The following is a 25003-nucleotide window of genomic DNA, read 5'->3' on the forward strand; positions in this document are numbered from 1 at the left end:
AACCCATCGGGTTTGTACCCATGTTCTGTTGAACCGGCAGGTGAAGCATTAGGGCAGTCATTAGGACTCTAGCTTTGTATGTTGGGAAGATGGCATGCACTAACCCTGGATCAGTGCCAGAAAACACTTTGAGATGCCTTCTGAAATTTGACTAAGTGAAAAGAGTGTCAAGCAAAGTCCTGAGAATCAAATTGAGTATTTCCCCCCTTGGTTTTAGCAAGACCCTACTTTCATTCATAAATAGGACAGGTAACGTGCTTTTCCGTACCCCTAAATTCAATGCAAAATGTCGTGCTAATTCCATGTCACACAAAACTAAATCAAAATGCTTTATTTTATTTGGCAAGCTATAACTTTAATTGGGAGTAATTTGTCACATGGCATCTTTTTTAAAAAAAAAAATCCTAAACAAAATCTGTGGTTGTGGATTTGACTACACACACCCAGTTTTAAAAATGGATTAACTTCAGCATTTTTAACATCAGAGTTGTTGACAAGGGAGTGTTGGAATTTCCTGCTCTGAACTAAAAGCACTGTTGCTGCTGAGAGTTCTGCCCAAAGGTTAGACTGAAACAATGACATACCTTCAGTGTGAAATTTTACTTTACATTATGCCACAGTTAACAGGCTTTGTTTTTCTTTGCATTCCTACTCTACATAAACTCTTCTGGCTGTTTAACTTGTGTTTCCTGTTTTCCTGTGCCAAAATAATAATTTAAAATGTAGTAGCACGATAGAAAACTTTGAGGCAGGAACAGGGGAAAATCCTACCATACCAGTGTTGCAAGACTGGGGGAGGGGGAAAAACTTGTCTAGCATTGTCAGAGTCTGAATGTTACTTGATCTAGTATGTGATTGACACAAAGATGTTGTCAAAGATAAATATTTTAAACCTTAACTCTTGTTTTTCAGCATTATGTATTCAAAATGTGGAAATGGTTAAGGGAGAGGCATAAATATAATTTTCCCAGGATAGGCATAAACACAAGTATGAAGGAGTTTTGAGCCAGTTCAGGAAAATCAAGAATTGAAACTAGTTTATCAGGTTTCATAGTGAATAAAACATTAAAATAAACCAGTTGGTAACTCACTGTTTTCATTTAAAGATGGGGCAAAATTGAAATTCCAGATCTGGAAAAGCACATGTTTTTTGCAGTGCAACTTAAAAGTGTCTTGTGTCAGTGTTCAAATCCCGAAAGCCAGATTTAGCGGGAGGTATGTGCAAGGAAAATCCCATTTTTGTTGAGCTGAGTAAAATTATTTAATAAAATTATATGTAGACATATATAAAAAGGTTGGGCACTAAGCAATATTTCTTCTTCAAAGACTTGGATGATAGAAATTTACAAGAGAGCATATGGGGTCAGAGTCTGTGGGACTGGGGCCCACCTTTTTTTCATTTCGGCATGTCCGTGACCTGCGCGCATGCGCAGAAGCGCTAAATCTCGCTTTGCACATGTGCAGAAGCGATGAATTACGTCACGCGCCTGTGCAGATGCGGCGCTCAGGATGCGACCTTTTCAGGTTGCGAACGGGCCTCTGGAACGGATCCCGTTCGCAACCAGAGGTACCACTGTATTTATTATGTTGAAGTTCCTCCCTTTACTTAAATAGGCTGTGTTTTCTACTGAGAGCATTTGAGGGAAGATGTAGGAGGCTGGCCCCAGGTTTTGCTCCAGGTTACTTTCCTGCTGTGGGTTAAACCACAGAGCCCAGGGCTTGCCGATCAGAAGGTCGGCAGTTCGAAATCCCCGCAACGGGGTGAGCTCCTGTCATTCGGTCCCTGCTCTTGCCAACCTAGCAGTTCGAAAGCACACCAAAGTGCAAGTAGATAAATAGGTACCGCTCCAGTACCGCTGGCCACATGACCCAGAAACTGTACGCCAGCTCCCTCAGCCAGTAAAGTGAGATGAGCATCACAACCCCAGAGTCGTCCACAACTGGACCTAACGGTAATGGGTCCCTTTACCTTTTACCTCCCCGGCACACTGCTCATTTTTCTGCCATCTCCAGCTAATTGCAGGAGTTGTAGACAAACTATTCTCCCCTTCCTTGTCATGTCATGGCTCAAGTTGGCATATGTTCAGGGAGAAATTTCCATCCCTGGGGATGCTAGTCCATATATTGTATCATTCTAAGGTATGCTCCTGGTTAACAAATTTATCCCTGTCAGTGTCCTTTGCTAGTTTGTCTAAAGTAGAATGGGTTGGAATGCTTTGTAATAATTATCTGGAGACATGTCAGGAAGCTAGCTGTGACTAGCTTTGTCCCTGGCAAGTTAATTTCAGTTGTGAGTCACTGTCTCCTCTGGTTGGAACAGGTGGAAATCATTCTTATTTTAGATTATTCTCCATGAGGAGAAAATTTGCAGGTAAGTGCACTGTTTTTGCAATGCTGGCACCGTCTCTAACTCACTCTTTCAGTTAATACTTTACTGCAGTTGCACTTTGGTCTTAATCTGCAAAACATTAGCTTTTCCTTTGACACAGCCTTGCTGATTTTGCAAAAGAAAATGCAGATTTTTCTAGCTTTCTAAAGAAGGCAATGAAAACAGAGTCCACATTTTCATGTGGATTATCCTGCAGCCTGGATTTCTTACCACTTTTTCCTTGTTTTTCCTTGTTTACAGTGCTGAGGCAGGGACTAGCTTTCAGTCCTGTTTATCGATTTTCCTTGTCTGACGGCAACATAGTTGCTGCCCAAACGAAGAGCAAGCTCATCCGTTCTCAGACTACTGGTGAACCTCAGCTTGTAATATCCTTGCATATGCTTCACAGGTAATTTATACAATTTTTGCTGCCTTGAAAAATCTTCAACCTCACATCCTAACAACAGCTGCAGCAAGAGTACATAATTTATCATGCATTATTGCAATAGCCCCCTTTAGCGATATTGGGTGTTGCATGACAGTAAAATATAGGTTTGATTTTAATGGTTTTTGTTTTGTAAAGAAAATATCCTAGTCCACTTGTTTGTAAAAAATACCAATTATTTAAACAGTGCTTCCACCCAACCACATGAATTTGGGACTGCAGTTGAAGATACAGATTGGTGTTTAAAAGCTCTTTTATCACTTTGAGGTCCACAACTACTTTGACCACACTTAATTTTAACGTTCCACATAAGATAAAATCGTAATACTTCATGTAGTACATTTGGTATGTTGAGCCCCTCACTTTGTGTACAGGCATGGAAATCCTTGCAGGACTGGTTGCATTCTCAACTCAGGCTCATTCTGGGGTTTGAAGGGTTTCGCTATTGGGAAATCTGAACGGTTTTTTTGTATGCACTAATGATATTGTTTTGTGAGAAATTTTATAAGCACTTAAGAGAACTGTTTGGACAACACATCCTTGCATGTAAATATTCACTATTGTTTCTGTTCAACATCTCCTTCACTCTTCCAAGAGAGATCATTATAGGACAAAAAAATGAAGAATGTAGACAGAGGGAAATGCCAGCTTTTTCTCCAGAATCTGCAGTTTCTATTCATTAAATATGAAACGTTCAGTGCTTGGTTATGAGAAGCAATTGCATATTTGTGTCAGACTCAATTTTGAACTATGCATAAGTTTTAATAAGAATTATCTTTCGTTGTTGTTCATCTGTTAGCTGCTGAACATTGTACAAAAAAGACTTTACTGACTTTGACTATACCCACTAACATAGCTGTTTAAACAATTCAGAACTGTTTTTGTTGGAATTAAGGGGACCTTTTTATATTTTGAAGGTGGCTGATGAGGCAGCAAGCTAAATAAAAACTGCCAGGCTACAGGGCACATACTTACAAGAAAGTTAAGTTTTTCTAGCTTACAATGCAATCTGAGAAACAGTAAATTAACATGAACCTTTGGGGGTTTTGTGCATTTTTAAACATAATTTCCCCTTTCATTTTAGTCATCTCATGCTAACGAGAATTGACTGGACAGTTTCTCTTCCTCCTCAGCTTTTCTTTCTAGTTCTCATGCCACTAGCAGGGCAAAGTTTAAATGTTTCAGCTGTAGAACTTTCAGTGCAAACCCTGCAAAGGAATGTTTAAACCAGTGCCAAAACTCTATTAAATATAGTTAGTTCATAAAGCACTTTTCCTTCAGTGTTCTTTCAGTAATTTCAGCAAACTTGTAATTTTTAAGAAACCTTTTTTGGGGTGGGGGACATTGATAGCTCTCATTTTTAAGTCTGTAGAAAGGAACTGACTACAGATGTTATTCAGTGTAAATTGATAACAGAACTAAAACCTTATGTGCAAAAGAAAATCTGCAAAGAGAATTAAACTTGGATAGTCTTCAAAGATATTTCATGCACATATCTTCTATCAAGAAATGTATTTTCAAACAGCAAAGCTTGTTCCTGAAAAATGTGATTCTTCCCTAGATAGTGCTACTGTATAGAATGTGGTTCACGTGTATGCTATGGCTCTCAGCATGGGGAAGTGATGAGAGAGGCAGTGCAAGGAAGCTATTTTGCGTCCTTAGATGCACATGTAGGGAATTCAATCCAGGAAAGAGTGGGAAGAAAACTTACCCTGAGATTTTAAGCAATGGATCTCAAGGCAAATCTTCTTTCTCCAGGTTCCTATGGTAGGCTCCCCTGCATGAGATTTAAGGCATCCCCAAATAGCACTTGCTCAGTTTCTTATACCTGCACGCACTGAAAAGCCCAAATGGTAGAAGATATGGGGGCATGTCTCCCTGTTTTTTATAAACTGATTAGAGATATGCTGCTGCAAAGAGGAGATTTAATCTGCAGTCTCCACACAGCCGCCAACACTGCTTGTCCAATGGTTTCCTAAAGTAGTGGGTGGAGATATTTCCCAATTAGCTTCCCTGCTAATTGCCTTATATCTCTCTTCCCCACTGCCAGAAGCCACTAGGATAGTCCGAGTTCCCCACTTCACAGAATATTTGGATTGGAATATTTATTCTACCCATGTTCATGCTGCAGTGTACATTTAACAACCTTTTGTTTTTAAACAAATAGTTTTGGGCTGGTAATATAGTTTTCTCCTCCTCTTCTCACTCCAAGTCATTTATTGCATACATATGGAATAACATGCTGTTTACCTGTGGGATTATTCTACAAGGGATAATATTTGGTTGGAACACACTTTAGTCATCTAGAAAAACTTTCCCCTCTCCCCCCCCCCCCATCGCTGTCCTTCATGCACATTCTTCAGCTTGCATGTACTCACAAAATCTTTCTCTAACTATGCTGATCTCATTCTGAACTTGTTTACTGTACTGTAGTTTTTTTGGCTCGTACTTTGAGATGACTTTTAAAACTTGCTTTTTACTGTAACTCTTGTTGGCAAATGAGGCAGCAGTTTCAAGGCTTAAAAGGCATGTTCGTTTACTTTCAGATTGTCAACAAATGCCTATCCTCTTTCTGCTTTCTTTTTTCAGAAGCAGATTTGTCTGATTCTCTCTTATATAATCAAAATAGTAAAAACTTTATTTGCTATCAGAACAAACTTGTAGATATCCAATTGGAGCTTTCTCTCTTATGTGATATTAAGATATCTGTTAAGACAGAAATGAACCCAAGAGCCATGGGATCCATTTCCAGCTGTTATAACTCATTTGGGTTCCTTGCCAAAATAAATATATTTCCACAGTCAGTGGTGACTCAGTGAGATGGTTTGTTGAGATGATGGTTCTGTTGTCAGGTGAAGCAAGGGTTGACTGGATAGTCTGTGCAGTGCGTAGCCTCAATATTTCATGAGAGCAGAGCTCAGATGTTGCTTCAGCAGCAGGCCTCCTCAGATTGAGCCTTAAATAGGAGCTGCAGCTATTTCTCTGTTGCTGAGAAGAGACTTCATTTAAAGGGGCCCAGGCTGCTTTAGCAGTTGATTTCTCTGAAGAGCAGGGAAGGCTGTAGTTGCTGTAGGAGTTTTGAGGTGGAGTTCTCAAGGGACATGATGCCCTTGGCCAGAGGGATGCTGGCACCAAGGATTCTTCCTGCAGAAGCACTTCCAGTTGGTTAGGTGCTTCTGAATCCACAAGCTCATCCTCTGAAAAAGGCTCAGGTCATGACAGTTACCACTATCTCCTGTTGAGTGTTGTTGCATGGAGGAGGGGACCAGCATTCTTAACTCAGTCCTGTGCAGGTGTGTGGCTACTGAGTGGCTAGTTGCATCCACCATAGGTCTCCACATTACCTCAGGGCCTTAGGGTCTGGCTCCCTCATGCCGTGGATCTCAGCAATGGATACCAGCAACCTCCAGCAAATTATCTTTGTTCATCTGTAAAATAGAAAAAGCAATGATCTTTGTCAAAAAGGTAATTGCTTCGGTTTGTTCCTTTTCTCTCTTTCATTATGAACAAGATAAAGAAATGTTAGTAGACACCCCAGGCTTAGAAATACATCAAGATAAAACAAATGCTATGTCCATCTTTGCCTTTGGGATTGTCAAATCTTTATTTTATCAATTGTGTCTTGTATTAATCATATTTAAAATGTAAATTTTAATAATGTTTTTGTTCCTTTTTTACTGTTTCAGGGAACAGAATGTTTGTGGAATGAACCAGGATTTAACTGGACAAGCAATGGGAAAGCCATTGAACCCAATTAGCTCCAGCAGTCCTGCCCATCAGGCCATGTGCAGTGGGAATCCAGGTCAGGATATGACCATCAGTAGCAATATGAATTTTGCCATAAATGGCCCGAAGGAACAAATGGGCATGCCAGCAAGTAGGTTTGGTGGTTCAGGCGGGATGAACCATGTGTCAAGTATACAAGCATCCACTCCTCAGGGTAGTAACTATGCACTAAAAATGAATAGTCCCTCTCAAAACAGCCCTGGCATGACACCAGGTCAGCCAAACTCTATGCTATCCCCACGGCACCGTATGAGTCCGGGAGTGGCAGGCAGTCCTCGGATCCCACCCAGTCAGTTTTCCCCTGCAGGAAGCTTGCATTCACCTGTTGGGGTTTGCAGCAGCACAGGAAATAGCCATAGTTATACCAACAGTTCCCTCAATGCACTTCAGGCTCTCAGCGAGGGGCATGGAGTCTCTCTGGGGTCATCCTTGGCATCACCTGACGTAAAAATGGGTAATTTGCAAAATTCCCCTGTAAGTATGAATCCTCCTCAGCTAAGCAAAATGGGAAGCCTGGACTCTAAAGATGGCTTTGGACTTCATGGGGAGCAATCGGAAGGTACAGCTGGACAAGCCGAGAGTGTTTGCCATTCAGGAGAACTGAAAGAAAGTAATGATGGCCTGCCCCAGGTTGTTGGTGAGAGGCCTGATGGACAGAACAGACTTCATGATGGCAAAAGCCAGACAAAGCTTTTACAGCTGCTGACCACCAAATCTGATCAGATGGAGCCTTCACCTTTGTCTAACGCTATGGGAGATGCTAACAAGGACTCCGCGGGAGGTTTATCTGGTTCTGGTTCAACACATGGAACCTCGCTCAAGGAGAAGCATAAAATTTTGCACAGGCTCTTGCAGGACAGTAGTTCTCCTGTAGACTTAGCCAAGCTCACAGCAGAGGCCACAGGGAAAGAACCGAGCCAGGAGACCAGTAGCACAGCTCCTGGTTCAGAGGTGACTATAAAACAGGAACCGGTGAGTCCCAAGAAGAAAGAAAATGCACTACTTCGCTACTTGCTAGATAAAGATGATACTAAAGATATTGGTTTACCAGACATTACCCCCAAGCTGGAACGGTCGGACAGTAAGACAGACCCTTCCAGTAGCACAAAGCCAGTAACTATAAAGACAGAAAAAGAAGAGATGCGCTTTGAGCCGAATGAACAGGTAAGAGACTCTTTTTGTTGTTGTTGTTCATTCAGGAAATTTGTCATGGAAATTATCCTTACTCATTTGCATCAATGTCTTCCCTTTATGCAGGATTGTGGGTTGTTTTTTGTTTTGTTTTGGCTAGGGTGGTTGATTATGTTTGTGACTGGAGACAGTTGCCTTGCTTGTGTTGCCAAGACCTGGCTGGCTGAAAGATCCAATCTAGACCTTGCCAGTTAGTAGCAGTATGGTTCTTGGTAGAACATCAACTGGGTGTTGGGGAGGAAATGTAGGCGTGAAGAAGCAACAATTTTTAGAAAAAGCCTGTGACATCGGCTTTCTGTGAGGAGGGTGCTGAAAGGGAACATCAGAGGTAGTGAGATGCAAATCTAGTACATTGGGCTGATTGAAAAAAGCATTCCACAGAGGAAGGACGAAATGGTTCATTATGCAAACTGCACAAAAGTGCCCTAAAATGACATGGATACTTCTGTGCAAAAATATACAACGACAGCAAAAACTCACTCTAGAGTGAGAAAGTGAAAGAATCATAGCTGGTGCAGGATAAACTTACAGGAAGTATAATCTAAATATAGATCAAAGCTTAACCCATTTGCTGTAATGATAGAACAGAGAATATTATAAATTGTTCCTCTGTCCTCTTGAGTCTTCCTCTCATCCTTTTCTCCTTTCTAGAACAAAAGCGGTAATGTTTTTGCAACACCTACTGGATAGAATTGTTTATGCTTTACTTTTGATGTCTGTTGAAAATAATGGCTAATTTCTATGTATAGTTTTTATTGTAAATATGGCATGGTCATAGTAGAGTAAATATTTTATGAGGAGGAATTTGACGGAAAAAAGAATAACATTTTCCTTTCTAGTGTAACTTTTTCTGAACAGGAAATACTTTGAAGCATGTAACAACACCAAAAATAGCATTATTCCAGGTAGCTTATTTAAATAGTCATCTTCCCAGCATACAGATTTGCTTCTCAACTGTTTCAGATTTTTTTTCTATCAAAATCATTTCTAAACAATTCCACCCCTTTTTATGTTTCTGAGTTTTATTACAGCTAGCTACTAGATTTTGGTCAAACATACATTCTAAAAGTACTTGTTTATTAAATGTACACCATCAGTTTTTGTATAGGAGGTAATAATGGTCGTGTTATCTAAGCATTTCTGCCCCTGTAGCTCAGACCTGTTCTGGTGTGTTGTTGGTTTATAAGGCAGTCTGCTTATAAAACGGCTGCCAAATTATAAATTTGTGTTGTGTTTACACAGCAGTCCTCTAACTTAGGTAAAAATTACTGTCCCCCCCCCAACTTTGTCAGTATGTGTCCCTTTTCTTCCAAAACTGTAGTAGAGTTTCATGCTTAAATATCTTCTAAAAACAACAAAGCTTAAATACAAATGATAGTTCCAAAGAAATCATCATGAGAATTTTTTTTTTATATAAACGTGACTCTGTAAATCGAGCTTTTTCCTCCTTCCCTCATCCAAGCTTTGAAAAGACAAAAGACAGGTGGCAAGGACATTTGTGTGGGATGCAATTTATGCTGCATGGAATGGGCAAAAGCAGCTGGAAGGAGCAGAAGGGTAGACCCAGTTTACTGGTGCTGATGAAATTCCACCCCCCCCTAAGTTTAAATATGGATGTTGAACCCTAACTCACATTCACCCTTGAAAAGCACAGAACACATGAAGCCCCTGCCAAATTTGAACCACACATTCAGCTATATATAGGAATGGTCTTATATTGAAATGGTGGCTTTGGAAGCATTCACATTTGAGTTTGCTACGTGGAAAACTGCAGAGAAACAGGTAGAATGCTGGGGCAAATTTAAGTTTTGAATGCTTCTGGCATGTTTTATAGTTTTAATTTTTTATTAAATATGTCCCCCTACCTACAAGTCTTGCACCAGCAGATGTCTCTGAGGCAAGAGACATTGTATGCAGTGTTCAAAACTCTCATTGTTCTAGGTGCATTTTGCGACAGGGAATTTCATTAGCGCGAACATTTTCTGATCTCTGGGTGCAGTACAACGCCTAAGATTTCAGATTAAAATTGCAGAGTGGAAGGAAAGGAGGACCTTTTTTCTGCCTCCCCACTTCCAGCTACTCTCTGAAGACTGGAGAAGAGACCCTCTTAAGAATATTAGGGGGGTGGGCAGGGGAAGGACTAGGCCATATGAAAAATGAACATAAGATTTTAGCTGCAGTTCATTCATTTTCAGCTTTGTATTCTTGTTACAAAATGCATGCCTAGGCATTCCATTGTTGCACCCATAAACCTAGGTTTAAGGTGTTGTTAGCTCCTAGCTTTCATATCTCAGTTTCTAACACTGATTGTATGGTAGTGTTTCATTCAGTGCTCTAGAATGGTGACTACACTGTGCTGTGTCCCCCTAAATACTGTACAATTACAAAATAAGGAGATGGAGGTGGTAGTCTAGATGGTCTGTACTCATTGAAAGATCAGGCAGCTTCTCATTTATACAGGACAGTTTTAGCCCAGGGTTCAGCTCTAAATCCTACCTTGAAAGTCCTGGAGCTGATGCTCAAATTATGGGAGGAAAGATTAGAGGCCTAAGTGAAATCTAACAGCCCCAGACCTTAAATTGCCTAATTTTAGCCAAATCATGCCTCCCTCAACCTTCAATAAAAAAGTAACTGGGGGCAGGGATCCCAAAGTAATGGGGCCTGAAAATAGCTGCCCTGGATCTACTCCTTCACATAACATTTAACCAGACTGTATGTAGCATGTGGTTAATTGGCCTTTGCTCCCCATCATTATCTGCTACTTGGAGTGGTGGTGGTGATGGTGGTGAAATGCCGAGAAACACATGAGATTGCCCAAATATTGTAGACGTGGTAGGGGACAACACAGGACTGCTGTATTTTGGTAGCCATTCCAGACAGAGTGTTTCATCTAGTACTCCTCAATATTATTTAGGATGGTGAAATCCCTAGCTGTCAGTGAGTTGTCTAGAATGAGCATGATTCATCTACTCAGTCCCATAAGGACAAGGCCTGCACATTTGGGAGAACCGCCACCACCACCCAGAACAGTGTGCGGGAGAAGAGAGGAGAGATTGTTCTGTCTGGCAAGCCGCAATGCTTGTGCTGATGGGATGGATGTTCACTATAGCATGATGTTGCATTTCACCCAATCATTCCAGAGTCTGAGTCACTAGGCCAAAGAATTGTAGGTGGGATTCAGTGACTGCAAGTGTAGGTGGGATTCAGTGACTGCAAGTGATGCACATTAGTTAGGAGAAATATGCATATATTTACAGATAGACCAGGGGTTCCCAAACTAAGGCCTGGGGGCCGGATGCGGCCCAATCACCATCTAAATCCGGCCCACGGACGGTCCGGGAATCGGCATGTTTTTACATGAGTAGAATGTGTCCTTTTATTTAAAATACATCTCTGGGTTATTTGTGGGGCCTGTCTGGTGTTTTTACATGAGTAGAATGTGTCCTTTTATTTAAAATGCATCTCTGGATTATTTGTGGGGCATAGGAATTCGTTCATTTTTTTTTTCAAAATATAGTCCGGCCCCCCACAAGGTCTGAGGGACGGTGGACTGGCCTGCTGCTTAAAAAGTTTGCTGACCCCTAAGATAGACAGACAGTAGTCCAAAATAGTTCAAGTTGCTTCTGTATATGCCTGTTGTATAATGAAATACTTATTTTCCAAGTACATACTTTCATAAAACTTTTTAAAATATTGATATATCTTTTGTTAATTTTGTATAGTAACATATACATAATTTATTTATTTATTATTATTATTATTATTATTTCTTAAATTTGTAAACTGCCCTTCATCAGGATCGTTCACAACATAAAATATTCAAAATAAATGGTAAAAGTACAAATGATAAGGAACTTATATAAAATGCATAGTACTATCAAAGTGTGCACTATTAAATATAATTAATGATGTAACAAGCCCTGACCTCTGCAATGTATAAGTATCTTGATTGAAAAAGGACATTTAACAATCTTTAACACCTGCATTTCTTTGTCATTCTGTTTAATTAAAAAAGTAGTTTACAATTAACACTTGGGCTTTAGCATTTTTTGTCTAATTTTCTATTATTGTAAATGAGTCTCAGCTACTAACAAAGTTAGGCATGGCATTCATTTTTGAATTTTTTGTGTGTGTTCTATAGTTGTCATGTTTCATAGAAAGATTTATCAGTGCTGCAAAGACTGAAATTGTATTTGTGGAGGATGGGGATACACTTGTACCATTTTAAGATAAATTCCCACAACTATCCAGAGGCAGTATGGAAGATTATAGAATAATCTGGAGTACCTAACATGTTGCCAGTTTGTTGGATTGTTGCCTATTCTGTATAGAGCAGGGGTTCCCAACAAAATTTTCTCGAGGACCCCTCATCGAGCCGCTATTGTGACAAGGACCCCCATTAATTCCTAATCCTAAAATTAAAAAGTGAGAGCAAATTAAGAGTCTTTTTATATTTTATATTTATACGTTTTTTACAGTTCTTCCTCTTCATCTGTAGGCCTTTGTCGTTTTAACGAACCACTTTTAAACCAACGGTCCATTTTTAACTACGCGAACTGTAGCTTCCACAAAAAACAACGCTTTGTTTACAAACACTACTGTTTTGCAAAGAGGCAGCACGCGCCAGGGAGGAGGGAGGGGAATGGAGAAGACAGGGTACCTGCGCAGTAGCGCACAAATGAAGCCGACGCGTGCAAAGCATCTTGGGGAGGTGAGCGTTAGTAGAATGTGCTCGCTGCCTCTTTGCAAAACAGTAGTGTTTGTAAAGCACCACCTAACGGCATACAGCAGAACTACTGCCTCTATCTAATTCTAGTTTTGCGCCAGACTCTGCTCATGCAGGAAGCAGCCAAAACAAAAAATCTGTTATCATACAAAATATATTTAATATATTTTTTATTCTAATAGCATCTTGCGGACCCCTCTGGCATAGCTCGCGGACCCCTGGGGGTCCCCGGACCACCTGTTGGGAACCACTGGTATAGAGGATTTTAGGGCTGTTCCATGTACAAAAATATTTGCATTCATTATAAGCTTCTTTGAGCTGCTGCTTCACCTGGTCAGCTTTAATTTTCTTAAGAATTTTTGAGTCAATTAAACTTTCCTCACCACATAACATTTTTTGCATCCTGCAGCATGTACGTTGGTAAATTTCCCTGATTCTCAAACCAGTAATTTCCTGTAAATTGGGAAATGTTACATTCTGTCAAACGAAGATTCCAGCTGTGTAGGTGATTTCTCACTTACATGGAGATAACCTGTGTATGTTTTTAAACTATGCTGTACAGTACTTTTCTGCCACCGACGAAAAGCCTATGCAAGATGTAAAGTATTTTTAGCCATGTGGAAGTAACTGTTCTATAGAATGTTTTTAGCCCTGTCATAAACGAGCAGAATTACAATAGTGGCAGAATGCTGATTTTTTGCTGAACAAAGATTCTTTGTTTCATCCATGGAAAGCTACAGCCCTTGGCGATATCTCTTTGCCAATTCATGGTTGGGCTGTGGGGAAAGAATATTCGCAATTTGCTTTAAGGAGAGAACTTTAATTGGTCTGCTTTGTGCTAACAGAAAGAACAGTGGTGGGGGAAGCTTGAGGCCTTTGGGTGCAGACACACAGTCAACCTTTTCTATATGTCACACAAGACCACACTAGACTTTTCTTTGTAGGAGTAAATACCAGACAACCCAATTGACAGAAGATACAAGTGCTCATATTCCTATCTTGTACTTTGACTGCCAGAGAGCTTGTCCAAACTATGAAAAATGAATGTTTTCTTGTTTCTGTTTCATCAAAGCCTGCCAGTGAGCTAGATAATTTGGAGGAGATTCTAGATGATCTGCAGAATAGCCAGTTGTCACAGCTTTTCCCAGATACCCGACCAGGTACTTCAGCAGGATCAGTTGACAAACAAGCCATCATTAATGACCTCATGCAGATCACAGGTGAAAACAGCCCCGGCACACCTGTTGGAGCCCAGAAAACCCAAATGCGGATCTCTCAAAGCAGTAAGTCTGATTTGTTGCTGGACTGAAATTGTTGTGATAAGAAAAATGTAGGCTTTGCAACAGTGCCTCAGGGTCTTTCAGATTGTCTGTGCCTTTAAAAAAAACCCTGCAGTAATCAAACAGCACCACCTGCTGTTCTAATCCATAGGATCAACATTTTGAAATAGATGTGGCATCTCCTGAAACCATGATATTGCACTGCTTAGGAAGTCTAAGTCACTGTCGATTTAAAATATGTACTTCTTGCTGAGAAATTTTTACTTTATTTCTATCATTAATGCATGAATTGCCACACATTATTGACATGAAATACTACACCGTGTAAAGGAGTTGATGTTTTACAGTAAAATAGATGTACTTCAGTCCACAAAACCATGAGGTCACTAGGGAAGTGCATGCCTGTGATCATGGTTTTCACAGAGAGCGCTTGATAGTGGAAAGTAAAAGCTTTTCAGAGTCCTTCCTGTGAGCAAAGTATGATGGGATGAGTATACTTGAAATGAAGCCTCTCAAAATATGTATGACTTATCACCTAAGTCACATGTGTGGAACCACTGGGCCTCCAGATCCAGATGTTGCTGAACTACAGCTCCCATCAGCCCTACATTCATGACCTATGGCAGGGGTGATGGGAGCTGTAGTTCAGCAATAACTAGAAGTCCAAAGGTCTCCCAAACAGACTTAAGTGAATGAAGAAGTCAGCACCAGGGGTGTAGTGAGGCTCCGCGACACCCAGGGTGGCAAATTGCCATGCACCGGGGGGGGGGGGGGCGTCGCTACGTAACAATGCATACGTGTTACGTAACGACGCATGCTTTGTTACATGGTGGGGTATCGCCGCCCCTGCGCGCCTCCAGCTACAAACTCCAGGTAAAAAGCCCGCTCAGCTTGGCGTGGACTTTTTACCGGGAGGCTGGAGGCTCGGCTTGGGAGTCGCGGAGTGGGGGCGCCAAGTGGCACCCCGCCCAGAGTGGAACGCCCCCCCCCTCATTGTGACGCCCCTGGTCAGCACCACACAGTTGGGGCTTCTTCTTGCTTCACTTAACAGGCAAGTGTTGCTCTGAGAACCTTTACTCAGAAGTTTTTCATAGCGTAAGCTATTAGGACTTTTAACTGCCACCCAGCTTTCCAAATCACTAACTGTTCTCATTTTTCAACATAATGTGTGGTTTTTTTCTGTTTCTGAACCGCACAACTCCACCTGCAACTCCAGGTTTACTCAGGGATGATCCCCCCCCCCCGCACACCTGCTACAACAGATCTGTGCATAGAAACCTACATTTGCCTGTAAATCACTGTTCCTAGTTGAATCCAAGCAAGTGAATGTGCTTTCAGCTATAAAAAGTAGGGAATGGGAGGACATGTGCTTCAAATGAATTTAATTGAATTACTTTTTTTTAAAAAAAAATAGCATTAGTTTTAAATTAAGTGAGTAAATTACAAGGTTAATATCCTGTTAGGCAAAGTTTTGTGTGTGAAAACCATTTTCTAAAAATAGGCAGGTCCCAGAAAGTTGCAGAGAACTCTTTCTTAAAATACTTTGTTTAAATATTTACCGTTCAGCTAGCCACAGAGGCCTCCAATATATAGGTGTTGATCTATTTCAGTAAAATAGTGTGTTAAGCAGAAGTATTCTTCATTTTGTTTTTTAAATTGGATATTGTCCTGTGTAAATATCCACATACTCAAAAAGAGTAATATATCTTTTGAAAGTGTGGGGTGATTGTGGAATATATATTTCTAACCATGACATTCTTGTGTTTGTCTCTCAGAAATAAGACAAAATATTATGAGCCATTCATAAGCCATTCACTCTTCTACATTGGTGTGTTTCTGCAGGTTGCTTTTCAAAATATTGTATATACTGTTTTGAAACATCATCTCAATATTGTTTTCAATATAGTCTCTCAACTATTTTTCATCTTTTTAGCTTTTACCAATGCAAGGCAAGCTCAGTTGGGAAGGATGTTACCAAACCAGAATTTACAACTTGACATCGCATTGCAAAACCAACCAGGTGCTGGAGGTTTCCCACCCATAAGAAACAACAGTCCATATTCAGTCATACCTCAGCCCGGAATGATGGGCAGTCAAGGAATGATGGGAAATCAAGGAAATCTTGGGAATAGTAGCCCAGGTAACTTAAACACTCTTTTTGTGTGTGTGTGTGATGTTTCACATGGACTGGAATCTGGAGGAGTGACTAGTGGGGAGTGGCATCACTGGACTCCCAGCAATGGCATTATTGTCACTTACCAGAGAGGGGAGGCTGGTGTTATGCGACTGCACCACAGCAGGAGCACTGGATTGCCACAGGACTCGCCTCCCCACCCCCTCTCTCTCCCAGTAAGCAGCAGCGATACTACTGCTGGGAGGCCAGAGGCTTGTCATGCCCCTTCTCAGCAGTCAATCTTGAGAACTGGCTTGATAAGAGCAAAAGGTTTCTACTTCTTGTGGGGAGCAAGATCGTCCAAATGCATATAAACATTCTTTGGGTTCATAGATCTCTACAGAAAAGAGCAGGAATAGTGATTGCACCTGGCTCTGATACCGCTTACCCCATCAGTAAATGAAATTTGGGACTGCTGCAGCCATTGAGAGTTGGGGATTGAGAACCCAGTCCTGTGCATATTTGTTTGGAAGAAAGTCCTACTGTGTTCAGAACGCTTTCTTCCATGTAAATTGTACATAGGATTACAGTCTTAAAATGAAGTCCTAAGACTGTTTAAGTGCAAATAGATCAATAGGAACCAATCCGGTGGGAAGGTAAACGGTGTTTCCTTGCGCTGCTCTGGTTTCGGTGTTCCATTGTGCCCGAAGCAGCTTAGTCATGCTGGCCACATGACCCGGAAAAAACTGTCTGCGGACGAACGCCAGCTCCCTTGGCCTGTAAAGAGAGATGAACGCCGCACCCACAGAGTTGTTTGCAACTGGACCTAACTGTCAGGGGTCCTTTACCTTTACCTTTTGTAAGACTCTTTACTTCGAAACAAGTTCCATTACATTCCATGAGATTAAATCAATATTTTCTCCAAAAGATATGAAAGTTCTTTATAAGTCTCATAGATTTATTTTTATTATAGAGATCTCTGAAACATAATGTCTGCCATTTGATTTATGATTAAAGAACTATAGATTATTGGGAATAGTTTTGAATGAGCATATTCTTTGCGGTTCATGAAAATTACAGTTGTGTCAATACAAGGACCTGTTACGTGAAATTAGATAATGGGTGTGTCTACTCTTATCAGACTTAGCTCAGGTCAAAAATTTAACCTACAGAGTTGCCATAATCAAGGGACTACATTGGAGAGAAGGAGGTTTGGAGGAAGGTGTTGCATTTGAAATGCCATCTGATGTAGTATGCTAATTCCTAAAATAGTTTCCAAAGAACAATCAAAACTTAGTTTAGTACATCTCTCAATACTTGATTTAACCTTTTCTGTGTTCATTTTAGTAGGGATGATGGGTAGTAATGCTCCTCGGCCTACCATGCCATCAGGAGATTGGGGAACCCAAGGTGCTGCTGTGAGGGTGACCTGTGCTCCAACAACGAGTGCCATGAACAGGCCAATCCAAGGAGGCATGATACGCAACCCAACATCCAGCCTACCTATGAGACCTAATAGTCAACCTGGTCCAAGGCAGATGCTTCAATCTCAAGTCATGAATATGGGTAAGCTGGAGCGTGGTCATAGTCTGTTCCGCTTTTAATAGGTTTTGCATGATGACGTTCTTATTGACCACAGTAGCTAAGTGTATGTAATTAGATGCTGTTTAGGAATTGGGAACTTGAGAATACCTTGTGCAATGATTATTATTTTTTATACTTCTGTAAACACAGTGGAACAGATTTATATTTCCTTTAGGAGTTGTAGAGTTGTGTGTTATCTGAACTGCAATGTTGGGCTCCATCAGGTCCGTCTGCCATGAGCACAGTGTACACAGGCAAAAAGAGATCCCTCAAGGGTATAAAGTGTAAATAGTGTTTTAAGAAAAAGATTGTATGCATGGTGAACTTTACAAGGCTGTTGTTCTTAAAAGAGTTATTACCAGTTCCAGTGAGATGTGATATACCATTGATTTCCTTTCTCCAGGGGCTTCTGAACTAGAGATGAATATGGGAGGACCCCAGTATACCCAGCAGCAGGCTCCTCCAAATCAGACTGCCCCATGGCCAGACAGTATCTTGCCCATAGATCAGACATCTTTTGGCAATCAAAACCGGTACGTCTTTTATTTAATGGTTCGTCTTTGGTACATCTTTCAATTTATATACTGTATCCAGGTGGAAAGTTTACACTTTACAGTTTCACATTTGCAAGCTCATATTGAATACATTTACTTATTGGGTCTTGGCCATCCTTGCCTAGCCTTACTTCACCGAATCAGAATAGTGCAAGTGGATGGGTGTAGGCACTGTCAGTTAGGTAGACGTGTTTAGAGGAGGAAAGTGGTATACTGTACCCTACCTTGCTCCTTTTGGGATTAGCTGTATGAATTTCCCCTTGATACAAGTTCAGCTTAACTAGGAATTCTAGATGGTGTTAAAAAGGTGAACTCTACCTGAACCTGTAGTGGTGTTTTGTTTTGTTTTTAATTTAGCCAGTGCTTTTTTCTGAGGGTACTGAATGGTATACAGTACCTGCACCTCCCCCCCCAAATGTTAAAAGTGTGGTACTTACTGTATGTAACAACTTCATGGTGAGTACCGGCACCTTTTACTCTAAAAAGTAAGAAGAGCAGTGTATTTAATTATAGAAAACTTATAATAAACATAAGATTAATATGTATTAATAACTGTTCAGAACTTCTAAAATTCTTACGTTAGCAGTTTAAAAGTAAAATGGAATTTTGATAATGAAATCAATGTAAAATGGAACTTGGGTGATGCAATATGTGACTAAAATTTTAATAGAGTAGAATAAGTAATGCGAGTGATTAATTCAAGACATAAGATGTTCCTTAAAATAACTTTTGTATAGCAAGAAACTATTACAATAATCTGTAATTTTGATGGCAGTTGTGTGTATAAATTGATGGAAATGTGTTTGTTTTTTTAAAAAAATGGTTTAAAACTTGTTTATAGTATCTTTTAGTCTGTTTTGCTTGTTGTTTATTGTAAGGGGGTGGGCTTACAGGGAGCAGCGACCCCCCCCCATCAAATCCAGCTCCTCCGAAAGCTCAGACAGCAGCGGGAGGACAGGAGACAGGAAGCAGGAAGTGAGAGGAAGGGGCCAGGGCTCAGGCAGCATACAAGAGCCCTTACTGCAGCATGGGATATCAGCAAGGAAGGAGGGGCCAGTGGAAAGTTCAAGTGGGGAAACAATAACCCCGGAACTGAGGAGATCAATGGCTCGCAAACGCAGAGGGAGGTGATTTGGGGTCCCCAAACCACTCTGTTGGGGGAGGAGACGAAAAGCGCCATTGGGAGAATCTGATAGCAATGAGTAGACATGTTTTCCTGAAGCTCTTCCTTTGTAAATAGCTTGCATAATAAAAGCATTAAAGACAAGATGGTTTGGAGTGTCGTTGCTTGAGGGTAGCCAGCAACTTTCGTGACATTTATCTTACATTGTTTTCCAATATTCCTGTAGTTGCAGTAACAATATGCACAAAATACTGCTTTACATGATTAAATCAGTGGCAGTGTTACAAACTAACAAGATTCACTGCTGAATCATTGAACAGCACTATACAATGAACTATTGTATAGCTTTTGTACTATGTTATATAACTTACATTATACTGTGTATTTAGTTTGTGATTTTGAGTTTTTACTCCTTGCTAGTAAAGTAGAAGGAAGACTTATTTCATTGTGGATGTTAAGCCTAGTTCTTATTTTAAAAATCAACATTATCTTGTTAAAACAAATAAAATATATTTATTTTACATTCCTTATACACTATGCTCTCTAAATATGATTTTCTGAAGGGGACCATACAAGCCTCCTATAAAATTTAGTATCAAAACAATACCAAATTTTAATAATAAAATTCATCCATATAAACAACACAAAAATAGCACCAGACTAATGAAAAAAATAAGTGAAAGCCGTGATGAACAGTGGACACTTAACTCGAGACTGAAAGTGAAGACTCTGAGAACCCAAGTCCCTTCTGAATAGCTGCAGAGGGAGAGTGCAGTTTGCAACAGAAAAGTGGCAGGTGGGAGAAAGAATCTTCAATTTCCCTGTACTTGCCAGTTTTATCTTCCCTTCCTTCCTGCAATCCCGTTTGCTGCACCATTGGAAGGGAAGCAGCTGAAGAGGGTTGCAAGGGGGAAACAGCAAGCAAGGGGAAAATCTGTTTTTCTCTCTTGTCTTCCTTCTCTGCTCCAGATTGTGTTCTCATTCATTCTGTTTTGTGGCTGCTTGGTCTTGTTGCTGAATGTGTGGTCCTGTTTCATAACTTAAGAGGCCACAACTGATACAGTTCTGCTTTGTGCCTTCATAAGTGAATGGAAAATAGGCATTTCACAATTACAGTGACACATTATACCAGTGAGCTTTATTGCTTCATGTCAGCCATTTCATCATTATATAATACTAACTGAGTTTTGCATCACATGTATGATGCATTTAGTGCTGCTTGTTTCCTTTAATCTTGTTATTCTAATTAATTTTTTTACAAAACCTAAATAATTATTGTGTTCATGTGATTACTGCATTGGCATTTATTATTTACCACTCTGTTTTCACACGGGTGGTTTGATTTCATCACCTTTGAGGACAAAGCATGTTAAATTTCACTATCTTTTGTGGGTATGTTATCAGGAACAAGCAGTGATCTGTATATGGTACAGAATAAGGAAAGAAACCATCAGTTTCTGTGTTGTCTGATTTAAATGATCTGATTAAGGTTATCATTAGTCATATAGCTTTTTACAAAATTAAGCTGTCAGAATAGAATAGATGGTCATGAATAAGAACAGAATGTATTGGTGTAAATCAGTATTGTGGCTTAGCACTGCATTTCCCTGATTGATTGAGTTTGGCAAGTAGGGCAATCATGTGCTAAAGGCTGGAAAGGAGAAATGGCTTCTTTGCCATAGCTTTGGAATAAATCTGTAAAATCCTAGGTTTATGACTGAGGGAAACTTTGAAATACATAGTTTTGTTTTCTTAAGGTTGGTCTTTGATCAGGCTAAATGATTACTACAGAAAGTGGCATCCTGTTTCTAAGCAAGCTTTTGGACAGGGGTAGGGCCCCTGACCTGGCAGATACCATTAGATTCCTGCTCCCATTAGCCCCAGCCAACACGTTCAATTGCCAAGGATTATGGGAATAGCAGTTCGAAAGCACGGCAAAGTGCAAAGTACAGCAGGAAAGTAAACGGCATTTCTGTGTGCTGCTCTGGTTCGCCAGAAGCAGCTTTGTCATGCTGGCCACATGACCTGGAAGCTGTATGCCGGCTCCCTCGGCCAATAATGCGAGATGAGCACCGCAACCCCAGAGTCGGTCATGACTGGACCTAATGAGCAGGGGTCCCTTTACCTTTATGGGAATTATAATCCAGCAACATTTGGGGGGTTTTAGGTTCCCCAAAGCTGCTTTCAAGCCTAAAATTTAGAAAGACTAAGTTGAGTGCAATTAGCATTGCAGAGCTGACACACATAAAATGTGCGTATTAAATTCCCTTAATTAATTTGGGGCTTCTGGGTGGTGAGAGTTCTTGCTTGAGTTGCTTTCAAGTTGCTTGTTTCTTTTTTCAGGCAACCATTTGGGAGTGCTCCGGATGACTTGCTGTGTCAACACCCTGCATCAGAGTCTCCAAACGATGAAGGGACCCTCCTTGACCAGCTTTACTTGGCACTAAGAAATTTTGACGGTCTGGAAGAAATTGATAGAGCTCTTGGGATTCCAGAACTAGTCAGCCAGGTACTGTGCTGCTATTAAACGTTTCTGAAAATATATGTAGCTAAGGTATTTCAATAGTGTGGTTTCTATTTTCAAACGGACTTCAAATGCTGACCAGATCTAATAATTATAAATATCCCTCCACATGTTAACGCTATGGAAATTATTTCATTGACAATGCAATGATTCCCTTTAATTTAATTTGAGAAGCTTCTGCATGTAATCTCACTCCCACTCCCATCCCAAGGCAAACCTCCTCAGAGAGAGGGAGGAGTTTGTTTAGGTCTTAATTATAGCCTGGCAGCTGGTCCTACCCTGTATGTATGGGAACAGCATGCCTTTTGCTACACAATGGAGGGAGCAGGAAGGAAGTTTGGACTCGAGCCTGCAAGCAAATACCACTTGAAGTGGTGGTAGAGGGCTAACCTGCATCACATACCTCCTGCTCTGTCAAGCTAAAGGTAGGACTTCCTGGGGTGTGTTGCAGTATAATATTGCTCCCAGGATCCCAAGTAACATTGGTAAAAGATGGCATAGGAGTTATTACCTTGAAATATAACCTGAGGTGGGTCAGCAGTGGTACAAGGTATTCCAGACCGTATTTCTTTTGAAAGTCTTTTGTAAAACAGCTGGTAAGCTGCTTGTTTGCCAAGCTGAAGCCTTGTCTGTCCAGTCATGGGGGCAGCCTCTAATCTACCACCCTCTTCAGTGTCATTCCAATGACAAAAGCATCATATATTAAGAGTATGGATGAGGATACCTGGGCCATCTTTTACCAATATTACTTGGGATCCTGGGAGCAGTATTATACAGTGGTACCTCTACTTACGAATGTTTCTACTTATGATCGGAGCTCCGTCCGCCATCTTGGATGCGGTTTAGATAGGATTTTTTCTACTTACGAATTTTTAGATAGGGTTGCTTCGACTTACGAATTTTTTCTCCCAATGCATTCCTATGGGATTCGACTTTTTTTCAACTTACGAATCTGCATTCGGAACGCATTAAATTTGTAAGTAGAGGTACCACTGCACCACACCCCAGGATGCCTCAGGTTATATTTCAACAGCTCCCACAAGTTCTTTTGTCACGTCCATCAACACAGAAGTTCTGGAGTATTATGGTCATGATGCTTTCTTCATTCTTAAAAACCCTCCAAATGCAATTTAGGGGATCTGACATCAGACCTCCCAAAGTTTTTATTTATATTTAAAAGCACCTGTGAGGTGAGAGGTACTCTCAAGTACCAGTAACTTTCTTTTTAACCATTTCTTCTGTAAGGTTTTCCTTCTAAATCTAAATCCTTCCCCTCCAAAGCTGATTCTAGCCCTGCTGAGAACCACAGAAGAACTTATTTTCTTGTTTTACCTCCAGCAAAAGAAACTACTGATTCATTTAAACTGGGGAAATGGTTCTGGAGTATGTGTGGAGAGGAGGGTGAGTTAAGGACTCCTCTCTGAGTACCATCACTCTGATTGCTGGAATTCTTCACCAGCTTCTGATCAGAGTTGGAGCACTCCACAACTTCCTTAAAATAGAAAAATGAAAAAGTTTGTAGGGCTGATCAGGTATTTCTTGTAGCAGTTCAACCCTGGTTCACCACTGCAATCTGAGGCAAGTTTTTTTTTTAATGACAAAATTAAAAGAGAGAAAAAGTATGAATGGTTTAGAGCAGGGGCCTCCTGTACTCAACCAGCTCAAACATAACAGGAAATAGTAGTTCCTTCCCCCCCCCAAATGTAAATGAGCAATGATGAACCTCAGCCTCGCACAGTCTCCCCTGTCCTCGCACTTGCAAGGAGGGTATCAGAAGCTTTGGCTTCAGTTTTTATACAAGCTGTACTTTGCCATGGCGTCTGAACTTTGGAAACTGCTTACACTTGTGAGGAAATGCAGAATCAAACTGTGGTTCCTTCTGATCTCCATGAGCACAAAATGAAGAGAAAATGAGAGTGTGCAAGACAGACTCATCAAGGCTCCTCAAGAATAGTTTCCTGTTTGCATCTGGACCAGGACTGTGTTTATCAAATAGTTTGTTTCTCAATTACAGTCATACTGTACCTTGGTTCTCGAACTCCTTGGTATGCGTACGTTTTGGCTCCCGAATGCCGCAAACCTGAGAAGTAAGTGTTCCAGTTTGTGAATGTTCTTTGGAAGCCGAACATCCGACATGGCTTCTGCAGCTTCCGATTGAATGCAGGAAGCTCCTGCAGCCAATCGGAAGCCATGCCTTGGTTTTTGAACATTTTCAGAAGTCTGATGGACTTCCAGAACGGATTCCGTTCGAGAACCAAGGTACAACTGTAGTTCTGAATGAGTCACAAGTACTAATAAATAGTAATAGAAGCATAGAATGAGTTAAAGCAAATATAAGTTTATGCTTCTCAGCTTCATACCTGTTTATTCTGCTTTATAAAAACATATTTCTCAATAAATGTTTAAGTATTCTATGTTCATGTACATCTTGATGTTTTTTTCAGCAGAGCCAAGCTGTAGAACCAGAGCCATTCTCAAGTCAGGAATCAAACATCATCCTTGAACAAAAGGCACCCATTTTCACACAGCAGTATGCATCTCAGGCTCAAATGGCCCAAGGCAACTACACACCAATGCAGGACCCAAACTTTCACCCAATGGCGCAGAGACCAGGCTATGCATCACTGCGAATGCAGCCTAGGGCTGCTCTGAGGCCTGCTGGCATAGTGCAAAACCAGCCAAATCAGCTAAGGCTACAGCTGCAGCATAGACTTCAAGCACAGCAGGTATTTCATGCTTTTATGCTCTCTGTTGATGCTTTTTACCAGCATGCATAGAATCATAGAATTGTAGATTTCGAAGGTTCCCCAAGGGTCATTAGTCCAACCCCCTACAATGCAGGAATCTCAGCTTAAAGCATCAATGACAGATGGCCATCCATCCTCTGCTTAAAAACCTCCAGTGACGGGGAGTCTACCACTTTCGGGGGAGAACATTCAATCTCGAACAGTTCTTACCATAAGAAAGTTCTTCCTCAAGAAGCACAGTATCGTAAAACTAAAGCTTGCCATCCAAGCAGAATTCTTTCTTACACTGCCTTATATGACTGATTTCTTTATTCTGTTTTTCCCCCTTGTCCTAGAATCGCCAGCCACTCATGAATCAGATCAGCAATGTTTCCAATATGAATCTGTCTCTGAGACCTGGAGTACCTACACAGGTGAGGGAACAGGTATTGAAAATGTTTCTATTCTGACGTACCCAATTGATCCCTTCTGTACGACATTGGTGTTGTTGTTGTTGTCCATTCAAAGATCACAGGACAGTTTAAAATAAGACCTTTGGATTCCCTCCCAGGAAATAATAGGC

At 40.8% G+C, this 25003-nt stretch overlaps 1 protein-coding gene across 9 annotated transcripts in view; it reads left to right on the forward strand.

Annotated features, from left to right (window-relative positions):
• The window catches only part of NCOA2 (nuclear receptor coactivator 2), a 131605-nt gene that overhangs the window by 95544 nt on the left and 11058 nt on the right, over positions 1 to 25003 (forward strand). For 3 of the 9 annotated variants that reach the window (XM_035125675.2, XM_035125667.2, XM_060277755.1), the window contains 9 exons: positions 2630 to 2777; positions 6500 to 7763; positions 13589 to 13799; positions 15730 to 15936; positions 17257 to 17475; positions 17897 to 18026; positions 21514 to 21679; positions 24139 to 24420; positions 24777 to 24866. In XM_035125675.2, the coding sequence (XP_034981566.2) occupies positions 2630 to 2777; positions 6500 to 7763; positions 13589 to 13799; positions 15730 to 15936; positions 17257 to 17475; positions 17897 to 18026; positions 21514 to 21679; positions 24139 to 24420; positions 24777 to 24866 (2717 nt within the window). The remainder of the gene's footprint in view (positions 1 to 2629; positions 2778 to 6499; positions 7764 to 13588; positions 13800 to 15729; positions 15937 to 17256; positions 17476 to 17896; positions 18027 to 21513; positions 21680 to 24138; positions 24421 to 24776; positions 24867 to 25003) is intronic. The other 6 variants (XM_035125669.2, XM_035125670.2, XM_035125671.2 and 3 more) reach the window with 6 other exon arrangements.

The sequence above is a fragment of the Zootoca vivipara genome, chromosome 8 (genome assembly GCF_963506605.1).
Source record: "Zootoca vivipara chromosome 8, rZooViv1.1, whole genome shotgun sequence".
Taxonomy (NCBI): Eukaryota; Metazoa; Chordata; class Lepidosauria; order Squamata; family Lacertidae; genus Zootoca; species Zootoca vivipara.